The sequence below is a fragment of the Mus caroli genome, unplaced genomic scaffold (genome assembly GCF_978045245.1).
Source record: "Mus caroli unplaced genomic scaffold, Mus_caroli_1 scaffold_10, whole genome shotgun sequence".
Lineage (NCBI taxonomy): Eukaryota > Metazoa > Chordata > Mammalia > Rodentia > Muridae > Mus > Mus caroli.
The window spans coordinates 58,839,734-58,851,918 of NW_028227265.1; the positions used below are offsets into that span (position 1 = coordinate 58,839,734).

Below are 12,185 nucleotides of genomic sequence, written 5' to 3' on the forward strand. Positions count from 1 at the left end.
ACCTGCAGGCTGTCACACTCACACACTCGCACAGGAAACCTGAGCCCATGACCGCGCCACTCGGTGCTGACGACCCACCGGTGCGCAATCTCCAGCAAGTCCCCACTAAACCCGTCGTGTCCAACCGGGGACACTTGCAGCGATAGCAAGTTTTAGCCTGGATGCTTCCCGACGCCCATCCGCCACGACCCCTCGTACTCTCACGGGGCCCGCGTGTTATACACGTGCGTCTGCGCTGGGGTGGGGGGAAGAAGCATGCTCTCATTCCCAGCGTGCACCCAGAGGTGGAGGCAGGAGGACCACCTGTTCAAGGAGCCTTAGTGAAGTAGAGAGCTGGAGGTCAGCCTGGGCTACAGGAGACACCGTTTTGTTTTACTCCGACTTTAAGACAGGGTCTCACTATGTATTGGCTGCTGTCCTGGAACTCGCTCTATAGACCAGGCTGGCCTCGAACTCACAGAGATCCTCCTGCCTCTGTCTACCACGTTAACAAACACTGTTTCAGAAAAACAAACAAAACGTGCTTGGTCTGGGGTTCAGTCCTTACAACGCTGGCATGCATAAAAAACCGGGCTCCGTGCACAGCACACAAACCAGGCTAAGTGGCACACGCCTGTCGTGCAAACGCTAGGGAGGCTGAGGCAGGAGGATTAGAATTTCAGGGTCATCTGTTTAATGTGTTCGAGACAAGCCTGGCCTATATGAAAGAAACTCTCTCAAAAGGGTTGGGCCCTCATAGCCGGCAGCGCTGTGTTGGTTCGCAGTGAGTGTCCTGGGAATAGAATGTCATGGGCGCATATCCTGTGAGCCCAAGAGCCTAGTGCAGTTCCTGAGTCAAAACGGAGATCCCCACAGCACCCTCCCCCCCACACCCCCAGATCTGTACAACTGGGAGTCTCGCTCCGCAGCCGAGGTACGCCTGGAGCTCGCGGCCATCCCCCTGCCTCAGCTTCCCAATTGCACGAATAGCAACTGCTGGAGCGCGTCCCGGGCTTGAGTATCTTTGGGGGAGGTATTGCAGCCTGTACTTATTGGTGCTCAGCCTATTGGTGGGCAGTGCCGCCCCCGCGGGCTCTGCGCGTGCGCGCTCCCAGCGCGCGCGCGGGGGGGCCCACCCGCGCGCCCGCCATTGCCACTTTAAGAGCGGCGGGAGCGCGCGGTGGCGGTGGCGCGCTTCCCGGAACAGCCCGGGGAGGGCAGCGCGGCGAGAACCCACCCGCGGCCGGAGCTCCCGCGCGGACATGGCCGCGGGAATCGGGGCGCGGGCAGCGATGGCCACGCGCGCCTGACAGGTGCGGAGCATGTACGGCAAGGCGAGCAAGGGCTGCGCGCCCTCGGATGGGCAGGCGCGCGAGAAGTGAGTGTGCGGTGCGGGGCCACGCGGGACCGGGGACCATGGGGTCACGCGAGACCAGAATGGTGCGGGATTTCAGGGGGGACACAGGAGATCCGGAGGAGATCGGGGAGTGACTGGAAATCAAAATGGTGCGGGATTTCAGGGGTACACACGAGATCAAGGGGCTCATGGGGTCACGCGAGACCAGAAGGGTGTGTGATTGTGGGTGTGCGAGACCTGAGGGTCCTTTGGGGTCACAGAATACACAAAGGACAGAATATATTGGGGTACTCGAGTTCCAGGGTCTTGGGGGGGTCACATGAGATAGAGGGCATGGGCATGAGCTTGTGAGAGCTTCAAGGGGGTTTGGGGTCTCAGAATACCTGAGGGGACAGGAAATCAAGGGGTCAAACAAGAGCAAAGGGGTTGCTGGGGTCACGTGGCGGTTAGTCGGGTGCAAGATCAGGGGCTCACTCTAGGGAGTCGGTGGTGTATCAGAGATCAGGAGTTAGGACTTGAGCGGTCACAGGATGCCCGGGCAGGCACAGCATCTGAGGGTTGTAAGGCCTCGGGAGTTCTGGGGTCACACAAACCTGACAGGTGTGAGCTTTCGGGGTTGGCTGTGAGACCATGGCACTGGAGGAGAGCTGCAGGTCTTAGGGCCGCAGAGTCCCAAGTATACAAGCTGGAGATTTGAAACAGGACACGTGGGTTCATTGTGGCTGCAAATTTAAAGAGGTTGGGTCGGACCCTAATGCCCTGCAGGGTGTTGGGGTTCTGGAGGTAGTGAGGTTTGCTTGTGGCTTGTAGGCAAAGGTGCGGATGCAAAGCCTAGAGAGGTGCAGAGCCTGACCATGGCTGTCCCGCCTGACCATGACGGTCCCGGGGCCACCTCCCGGAGTCCCAGGTGAGCCAGAATGGGTCTGGCTCTCGACGCCCCACATTGAAGGTACAGGATGCGCCGCCCAGGTGGACAGGCTGTGCTCTAGCTTCCAGTGAGGACACGCCTGGGCAGGCCTTCCTTTCTGAGGTGCCCGTGTGGAGAAGTGGGTGAAGCGGGAACATTTGAAGTGTGCTGGGAGCCCAGCGCTCACCTTTGAGGTGTGAATGCAGAGGCCTGGATTACTGTAGCAGGGCCTGAGCGGGCAGCTTGCCTAGAGGCTGAGCTGCCCAATGCAGCCCTGGGTAGGGGCCCAATGCAGCCCTGGGTAGGGGACAGATCACCTGGCACAGAGAAGTCTGGGTCACTGGGCTGCCATGCAAGGCTGGCTCCCAGAGAGCCTGCAGTTAGGACTCATTTATGGTCAGTAAACTCAGTGACCCTTCCTGGCATGGGGCTGCTGGCCATGTGGGAAGCAGGGACTGACTGATTCCCTGACACCTGGCAAGTCCCCATTCTAGGGAATGGTTCACATAGTCCGCAGACCTGTGCTAAGTTTGGGGGTGTGTGTGCGTGTGATGATTGTGTGAGAGGAAGCTCACATCCAGGAAGTGGGGATCTAGTCATTCCACACAGCACGCAGGAACCTCAAGGTAGGCTGTTAGGGGAGAGTGAAGTGGGGGTGGGGGTGGGCCATAGGCTCCGTACTACAAAGGCCCTGTGGGAGGAGCAGGCAGGGAGCACAGCCGGGACACCGATTGGCTGAGTGTGGGCCGCAAGGAGGCTTATGTTTCTGGAAGGGCATACAGGAGGCTGAGGCAGGAGGATCTCCCATCCAAGCCCAGCTCCTTGTCTGAGGAACAGTGTACCTGGGTGGCACTGCTCACAGAGCTGGAAGGAGGCCAAAGTCAGGGACCTGGGGCAGACTGGAGGCCTGAGTGTGCACCACGAGGCCCTTGCTGGTACATTGCTGGAGTGGAGTTATCCCATCTTTCCCATGGTGTCATCCCCACAGAGAGGGTGTGGGGTTAGGGCTTCCAGCTCCAGTGTCTCAGTTACTGGCTGGCCTAACTTTGATTTTTATCTTCTGAGAAGTGGGGTAGTAGCCTGTATCAGGCCTCACCTGCTGTGGCCTCCACTTTCCTGGCCGACTTGTTCCCTGTCTCTGACACTTTGCAGGCCTATGTGTCTAGGCTTGGGCCACCAAGTGGAGACCCTGCATTTGAGCTGTGAGGATGAGGTTGGGGCCTGAGTGGCCCTTGTGTAAGTTGGGGTATGCGAGTATTGGCCTTGGCCGTGTGTCCTCTTGCTGCCGCCCAGCAGTTGAGGTGGCTTCTCTGAACAGCCTTCAGAATGTGCTATGATAGCCTCCTTCCTTCCCCTGGACATTGGTACCCCACACCTAGACAGGAAGGACTGTGGGAGTCAGGGTCACTAGAAGACTGCGTTGACAGGTTAGATGGTGACTGAAGTGTCACTGTTGGCTGCTAGCAGCCTGTCTGAGCGGTGGCCTTTACAGTAATTTCCCCATAATTATGGTGGCAGTGTTGGTGATGCCATGAGCTGCAGGAACCAGCTAACAAGCCGTACTCCATGCCACTCAGCCCTTGTAGCAGGAAGCTGAACATGCCCTGGCTTCTCATGGTCCCTCTGTCTACTTGCTTTTTTTTTTTTTTTTCGAGACAGCAGGGTTTCTCTATAGCCCTGGCTGTCCTGGAACTCACTCTGTAGACCAGGCTGGCCTTGAACTCAGAAATCCACCTGTCTCTGACTCCCAAGTGCTGGGATTAAAGGCGTGCGCCACCACTGCCCTACTTTTCTGCTACATGGGAACTGAAGGCGCTGAGGGGCTGGGCTGACCCAGGACAGTCTGTGGGTGGGGTCTCAGATCTTGGTCTGAGTTTCCCTTCCCCCATAATCCCAGTGCTATCAGAAGACAATAGGATGGGTAGTGTCTGCCCAGACCTGGGTCTGGCAGGAACATGTTAGACACTGGAGTCAGGGGAAGCATAGTTTAGGCAAAGGCCCTGGGGCAGGAGGCTGGAGGTAGCCAGGGACTTCAGATACTACAGGGCCTGGAGCAAGTGCTGTTCCAGGTTGTTGCAGATCTGAGACATTAGGGAGAGGAGACAGTTGAGTATATTTGAGACTTGGCCTTGCTGCCTCTCTCTAGCTCTAGCCTTCCCCTTGACCTCCCCTGTGGTCTTCCCATGGCCCCAGGCTGTGTTGGAGTGCTATTGGGAGCCTGCTCATCCTGTGACACTCAATCCCTTAGTTTCCTTTGGATGTGTGGGAGCTGCCAGGGAACAGGTGGCTGAGAGGCCCACAGATGAAAATGCCAGGAGGACCCCATCCCCTGACTGTCAGGAGGGGGGCAGGGCTGGGATGCCACCCTGGCCACGCCACCATCCTGCACTGATGGCACATGCTGATGCTTGGAGCAAGTGGGGATCTGGGGACGGTCACTGTGGGGTGACATGGTGGCACTGTGAGTCCTGTCCAGTAGCTGTCACAACTCACGTGGTAAAAGGTGCAAGCATAGCCCTCATCTTGGGCCAGTCCACCTGTGTGCTAGCTCAGCCCTCGGCTGCTCTGTTCTTGGTGTGTCTTTGCAAGAACATGTACCCTGGGAGGATGACTGGATGTCCACTGCACAAGGACAGACCAATGGACGGATGGTGGATGGAGGGATGAAGGGATAAAGGAATAGTATCAAGGGAGTAGAGGTACTTGCATTCATCCCCACCTCTGTCCTGGGACAGAAAGGCCAGGACTAGGAGACTGGGAGGCATGCTGAGATGTGAGGGAGGAGAGGAGCAGCCAGAGAGTGTGCCAGGCCGGTTAAAGGCAGGTTATTTTAGAGGGAAGCCCTCAGCCAGGGAGGGTGGGGCAGGGACAGCTGGGGGAGGTCCCTGGAACCCTACAGGTATGCTTTCCAGCTTTTAGCATGTTCCTTTATCCTCATGTCCCTGTGGGGACTGGAGGGGGCACCCAGAGGACATACATGTGAGTTAGAGAGACCAGTGTGCAGTGGTGGGTGCCCCTGGGCATGGTAGCTGCTGAGGAAGGAGGCTGGCTGGATAGGATGGTCTAGCATACCATGTTAGCCCAAGGAGCAGGGCTTCCCAGCAGGCTCTGCCTGCTGTCTCTACACTCCCCAGTGGCACCATTACTTGCCAAGGGCCAGCCTCAGCTGGGGAGAGGGTCCTGGAGTCCTTGATGGATGCAAAATGACAGGTCTGTTCTGCTCTTGCAGGCCAAAGCCCAGTCTTTTATTTTGCATAAGCTACTTCCTTAGGAATTGCATATCAATTCAGTTATTTATCACAGGTTCCCTTTTGATTTTCCCACGGGCCATCATTTTATGACCTTAGTCCCTTGACTCTAAAGATAGAGCCCTGTGGCCAGAGCTGCTGCGTTCTCCTTGTTAGAGCTGGAACATGGCTCTGTTGTTTGTTACATTAACACCAGCTTTCTGTTTTCCAAGTTCCTTACTACCTAATCTTTACTCTGTAGCTTGACCTTGAATTCAAAGGTCTGTATGGCTCTGTATGGCATTAAAGGTGTGTACCACCTTGCCTGGACCTATGCTTTTCTTCACCTAAAACTTGCCCAGACTGGCCTTGAACTCAGAATACTTGCCTTTGTCTCTTGGGATTTAAGGTGTGTATCACCCTGCCTGGGCCTAACCTTCTCATGGCTACTATTCCTAAGATCCAGATCAAAAGCCTGTGTCTTCCAGCCTCAAGATCTGGATCACAGGTGTACCCTCCATTTCTGGATTATAGTTCATTCCAGATTAAAAGTCCAAATTTGTCTAACTGCAAATACAGACAATAAGTTTAGCTGGATAGGATCTTGCCTTGAGGTCACCACCCCCTAAATCTCTTTATCTCCTTCCTTGATATCTTCCTGACTAAGCTGGCTCATTAGTGCAGCCGCCTCTGTTCTTTCAGGTCCATGAAGCCCCTCATAAAATTCAAAATGCATCTTTTGTTTTGCATAGTTGAGAAATCCTGTAAAGGACAGCTCTCACACTGATGTATATATTCTTGAACTCATATTTTCAGAATTTTTTCCCACAGCCTTAAGGGCTGTCCCGAAGGTCACAGTGATGCAGTTTTCCTGAGGAACACCAGACACACTCTAGCTTCCTGGAGTCCTGCTGTTTCTGATTATCGTGGAGGCATCAGCCTTGTCAGGGAGAGCATTCCCCACAGAAGGACCATAAAGTAAAATATATACAAATGAGCCTTAAGTGCCCGCCCACAGCATCCGCCAACACTAGAGAAGACCCATGCCCTGCTGGCCAGGAAACGTGTCCCTCCTCTGGCCATGCCAGACCTGGCAATTACTGTCTCTGTGGGTAGTCTACAGGAAGGAAAAGGCAGGGCTACCACTGGCAGAAGATGGGCTCTTGGGAGGACCTATAGTGGGGTATTGATAGGTACTGGCTGCCAACGATCAATCAATGAGTTGAAGAAACTGTTTTCTGTGCTTGGTGGAGCCGAGGGTCTAGTATGGGGCAGTGATGAAGCTTTGTGGCTACATGAAGGATTGTCTGGGGAACCTGATCACAGCCTCAAGTTGGGCCAGGCTTCAGGTGCCTGTGTGCTCAACAGTCTGAACCCGTTTACCACCCTGCCTGTAGGCTTGCGCTGTATGTATATGAGTACCTACTTCATGTGGGGGCACAGAAGTCGGCGCAGACCTTCCTGTCTGAGGTGAGTCAGCATCTGTCCCCTCGACCAGGCCACCCCACACTGTCCTGTGTTGTCCAGCTTGTTGGTGGGTTCCTCCTGCGTGCCTGCCCCTCACTCTGACTCTCTTTCATAGATCCGTTGGGAAAAGAACATCACATTGGGTGAGCCTCCTGGCTTCCTGCACTCCTGGTGGTGGTATGTGCCTGTGGGGAGCAGAGCGTAGGGCAGGAGGGACCTGTAAGGGCATGTGGAGTCATTGTGTTCCCTGTGCTGCCCACAGCGTCTTCTGGGACCTGTATTGTGCGGCACCAGACCGCAGGGAGGCCTGTGAACACTCCAGTGAGGCCAAAGTCTTCCAGGACTATGTGAGTCTCCAGGGTTCTGGAACCTGGACCGCTTCTTTATGTTTTGTTTGTATGTTTTGAGACTGGGTCTTTGTGGCTTTGGCTGTCCCAGGACTCACTCTGTAGACCAGGCTGGCTTTGAATTTACAGAGATCCTCCTGCCTCTGCCTTCCAAACTCTGGAGTCAATTCTGTGTCACCACACCCCTTTTCATTATTGTTTAAAATAGTTTTTATTTTGTGTGTTTGAGTGTTTTGCCTGCACACCTGTCTGTGTGCCACATGCTTGCCTTGGGGCTGTGAGGGCCAAAAAGATGGCTTCTGGGACTGGAGTTGGAGACAGTTGTGAGCTGCCACATGGGTGCTGAGAACCAAACCGGGTCCCCTGGGAGAGCAGCCAGTGCTCTTAGCCACAGAGTTATCTCTCCAGCCCCCTGGAAGTTTTTTTTTTTTTTTTTAAATTTTAAAAAATTTTTGTTTGACATAGGGTTTTACTAAGTAGTTCTGGTTAGCCTGGAACTCCTATGTAAACCAAGCTGGCCTAGAACTCAGAACTCTTTGCCTCTACCTCTGGAGTATGGTGTGTGGGGTTAAAGACTTGGCCACTTTCTGGCCTCAGTTTCCTTTTGGCACAGTGGGCTCCAGTCAGCCACTAGTCTTTGCTCGGACCCCCAGAGTCCCTAGGTGCCGGTTGCCATGGCAGCATGGGCGTCGAGAGGGCGGGGCCAGAGCAAGCTGGTCCTAGGCGCCCCACTGCGCCCCACTGCTCGCCCCGACCTTGGCGTCTCCTGGAAACGCTAGCGGGCCTTGCCTGTCGTCATGGTAACGCGGGCGGGCGCCAGTGCCTCCGCGGGCTGATTGGCAGGGCGGGGGCGGGGAGAGTTATTCCTCAGACTGCCCACCCGCAGTGCCGGGCTGTTCTGCACGGGAGGGGTCTGGCCTGACGTTAGTGATTGGGACGGGACAGGCAGGCCTGGGGGGAGGCGGGAGGGGGCTTTGGCCATGACATCCCCTAAAACATCCGAGATTACAGTGATTTTGGAGAGGACCTTGCCAGTGCGTTTCTTTTTCTGTGGGCTCCTGTCATTTACTCACCGGAGCTAGAGCAGACTGTCAACTAGAGTCTGGCTTGCACCAACCTCTGAGAGTGGGAGAAAGAGGTCACCAGGGACCTGGCTCTGAGTTATGGAGGGGCTGTCCTGTTCCAGAGATCAAGCCAGGAGCCCTGGAGTTCTAAGTATTCCTGTGCTAGCCAGGAAACATGTCTTCCACCTGGGAAGAAACTGAGGGGGTCTGCAGAAAGGATGCTTTCCCCATCCTGAGGTCAGCCCTCCGCTCCCGGTTCCTGCTCTGTGGTAGCCAGAATAGGAACAGGCAGCGGAAGTGGCCTGTAAGCACCCTCTCCCCTCCCCCCACAGCCTGTCAAGCCTGGCTCTTGACCTTCTAAGGAGGTTTGGGGGCTGGGGGCCCTATCCAGAGTACTGCTCCCCCCTCCTGGAGAGGTTGGTGAGCATCTACAGTGCAGGAGATGGAGAGAAGGGGCCCTTGGGGCAGGGACTGACTGCATATATTTGGGGTATGAAGCAACAGAGGGCGGCCACCCTGCCACCAGAACATAGGCCACTTGGGATGAGTTGGAGCCACAGAAGTCCGAGGGTGTGGCTACTGCTGACCCTCCTTCAGCCTCCCCTTTCTCTGGTTCAGCTTGACATTCCAGCTTGACCACATGACAGCTGTCCCCCTGCTGTGGCTCTTGTCCCACCCTCTGTGTCTCGTTCTTGCAGAGTGCAGCAGCAGCTCCCAGCCCTGTGATGGGTGCCATGACCCCAAACGATGCAATGGCAGCAGGTCCTGTGGCACCAGGCTTCTTTCAGGTATGGGTGCCTGGGGCTTCCTCTGTTCCCAGAGTTGAGGTCGGGGTATGCTGCAGGCTCATCTTCAGTGGAAGAAGGGCTGTCACCACAGTGGATGTAAGGATGTATGCACCTTGTCATAGCCAGTGACAGGCATGAATCTATGCCCCTGAGTATTAGTGACCCTTAATGCCATCCCCTGGCAACAGGCTGTGCCCCTGTTCCCCTCCCAGGTTGAGCTTCATAGCTTTTCCCACCCATCTTCCTGGACAAGATGTGTAGCCCCAGTGGTGGACCCCACAGCCAGGTAGTGGGCTTCACCCGAGCTGGCACCGTGACGTGCTCCCTCCTTTTGCAGCTGTGCCAGCTGTCTGTGGTCTGCAGTCTGGATCTGCAGCAGGGGACTAGCAAGGTTGGAGGCCCTGGTCCCCCACTCTACTCCCAGGGATAGTAAGAACAGGGTTTCTTTAGGGCAAGTACAAGATGAAGTTTATTTATTGATTGCCACCCACCTCTTCCAGCCCTTCATGTCACCACGGTTCCCAGGGGGTGCCCGCCCAATCCTAAGGATGCCAGGCCAGGTGAGAGAGGGCCGGCTACGGTGGGAGGAGCAGTGGTTTTGGGGATGTCTCTCTCAACTCAGTACTGTGCCTGCTCCACAGCCTCCTGTGGGCCTCCCTGGCTCCCAGCCCCTCATCCCGGCTGCCATGGACCCCTCCCCACGCGTGCAGGGTGAGTAAGGGATGCACTCCAGCTGCTGATCCACAGCACTCGCCCCTCATGAGTGTGCCCAAGCCTGAACCCTCTTTCTTGTATCTCTGCCTAGGACACCCCAGCCTGGGAGGCCCGATGCAGAGGGTGACCCCTCCAAGAGGAATGGCCAGTGTTGGGCCCCAGGTAAGGGTGGTCTAGCCTACTGAGGGGACAGAAAGGACACACCTGGGTTTTCTGACTAACCCTTTGCCTCAACAGGGCTATGGAACTGGCATGCGGCCCCCACCCAACTCCCTTGCCACCAGCCAGGTCCTGCCGTCCATGAACATGTAAGCTCTAGGGTGCCTTAAGACTTGTGGTTACCCAGATAGTCCCTTCTGCTGAGGCAGACTTATGTGTTCAAGGACAGCCTGAGCATTGTTTATTCCACCAAGTATTTAGAGGGGAAACTGAGGCCAAGAGAGCCACTTAGCTCTGGGGAATGATGGGCCCCAGGCCCAGACTGCTTGGTCTACTGCAGGGCCACCATCTCTTTCAGGGGTCCGGGAGTGCGTGGCCCATGGGCCAGTCCCAGCGGTAACTCGGTGAGTGGCAGGCAGGGTGAGTTAGGGAAGGAGGGCTGGAGCCAGCTGCCTGCCACTGAGTGCTCACAGCTGTCCCTGCCTGTTCCCAGATCCCGTACTCTTCCTCATCTCCTGGCAGCTACTCGGTGAGTCCCTGCTGGTGCTGGTGCGTGGTGGGACCTGCAGGCTACCTGCCATAGAAACCCTGTTTCACAGTTCTCATGTCTCCATGCAGGGACCCGCAGGAGGAGGCGGAGCCCCTGGAACACCCATCATGCCCAGCCCCGGAGGTAAGGAGCATGCCGGTTGGGGTGAGCCGGGGTCTCCATTTCATGCACCCACCCACGCAGCCCCTGCTGTTCCCCCCAGACTCCACCAACTCCAGCGAGAACATGTACACCATCATGAATCCCATCGGGCCGGGCGCTAGCAGGGCTAACGTGAGTGCGGGCCGGTGCGCCTCACCCGACGGGGACTCTGCGGGGGGCGGCCGGCCCGAGCCCCACGCTGCCCTGTGCCCGCAGTTCCCGCTCGGCCCCAGCCCGGAGGGCCCAATGGCCTCAATGAGCACGATGGAGCCACACCACGTGAACGGATCCCTGGGTGAGTGGCTGGGCGCCACCTACCGGTTTCATCGGCGGGCACCGTGACTGCCAGGAGACTGGACGAGAGCCTGTTAGGTTATCCCCGGTTGCTGACGCCTACACCGGCTAGTGCCCTCATCTCCACGCCACGAAGGGGGGCGACTCTGAGAGACTCACTGAGTCTTCTGTCCCCAAACTCGCAGGTGGCCCCTGGGCCCAGCCCCTGCACCCTCCATTGCCCCTAGGTTACAGAAAGGAAAACCTCTGGGGTATCCCGTTCTTGAGCTCAGTGCTCAGCGCCTGAGCCTGGTGTCTCTCCCCACAGGCTCGGGCGATATGGACGGGCTGCCGAAGGTGAGGCCCTGCACACTTGATGGGTGGGAGGGCAGATGGCCTGGGGAGGGGTGGGGACCCACGCGCTGACCAGCGCCGCCCCCAGAATTCCCCCGGCGCCGTGGGCGGCCTGAGCAACGCCCCGGGGACCCCGCGCGATGACGGCGAGATGGCGGCTGCCGGGACCTTCCTGCACCCGTTCCCGAGCGAAAGCGTAAGCGCCTGCGTCGACTCCCCACCCGCGGCCGCAGCGGGCCGGAGGGGCCTGGCGGGCAGACCCCGGCGGGGCGGCCGCGGGGCCAGAGCAAGACCGTGACCGCGGCGGGCCAGGTGGGGGGGCGGCCGCGGCACCTTCCCCCTCCTTCCCATCCTCCCCGGGTTCCCCTTGTCCCCGGGAGGGTGGGCCTCAGCCTCGGCCGGAGCTGAGCCGCGCTCCGCGCGCCGCCCTCTCTCCGCAGTACTCCCCCGGCATGACCATGAGCGTGTGATAGTCCCGGCCTGAGCCCAGGGTCCTGCTGGTGAGGTCTCGGGTCGCGGCAGCACCCCTGCCATCCGGACTCCTGGCTAGCCCGGCCGGCCGGCAGGGCCCCCACGAAGGACTTTTATCATTTTCTAAACACACATATACACACACAAACTCAAAGGACCTCAGAGAAGTGCAGGCCTTCGGACCTGTGTGCACACAGGGCTGGGGGGTGGGGGCAGGGGTTCTGCCAATAAATGCCATTCCGTTTTGACTTTGGTACTGCGATGTCTTTTACTTGACATGGCCTAAAATCTGTACTTTGATGGGCTGGGAGCTGAAGCAAGGCGTGAGTTTGAGGTCAGCCTAGCCTGGTCTACATAGCAAATTCCAGGTCAACCTGAGACCCCTTC

The 12,185-nt window shown here is 57.3% G+C and overlaps 1 protein-coding gene across 6 annotated transcripts; it reads left to right on the plus strand.

Moving 5' to 3' along the window:
* The first annotated feature begins 1,159 nt into the window (after positions 1-1,159).
* Ssbp4 (single stranded DNA binding protein 4) lies at positions 1,160-12,046 on the plus strand. 6 transcript variants are annotated; one of them, XM_085843866.1, is made up of 17 exons: positions 1,160-1,357; positions 6,868-6,940; positions 7,053-7,114; positions 7,200-7,284; positions 9,047-9,136; positions 9,637-9,696; positions 9,778-9,847; positions 9,942-10,012; positions 10,088-10,158; positions 10,368-10,413; positions 10,503-10,538; positions 10,628-10,682; positions 10,762-10,832; positions 10,917-10,995; positions 11,302-11,330; positions 11,416-11,639; positions 11,768-12,046. In XM_085843866.1, exons 1-16 carry the CDS (start codon positions 1,302-1,304, stop codon positions 11,623-11,625), a joined length of 1,164 nt encoding a protein of 387 aa, XP_085699992.1. In that variant the 5' UTR covers positions 1,160-1,301; the 3' UTR covers positions 11,626-11,639; positions 11,768-12,046. The 6 variants fall into 6 exon arrangements, with proteins under 6 accessions (XP_085699992.1, XP_021025610.1, XP_085699990.1 ...); XM_021169951.3 differs by having other exon boundaries at positions 11,416-11,523; XM_085843864.1 differs by having other exon boundaries at positions 10,762-10,995.
* The last annotated feature ends 139 nt before the right edge of the window (positions 12,047-12,185 follow it).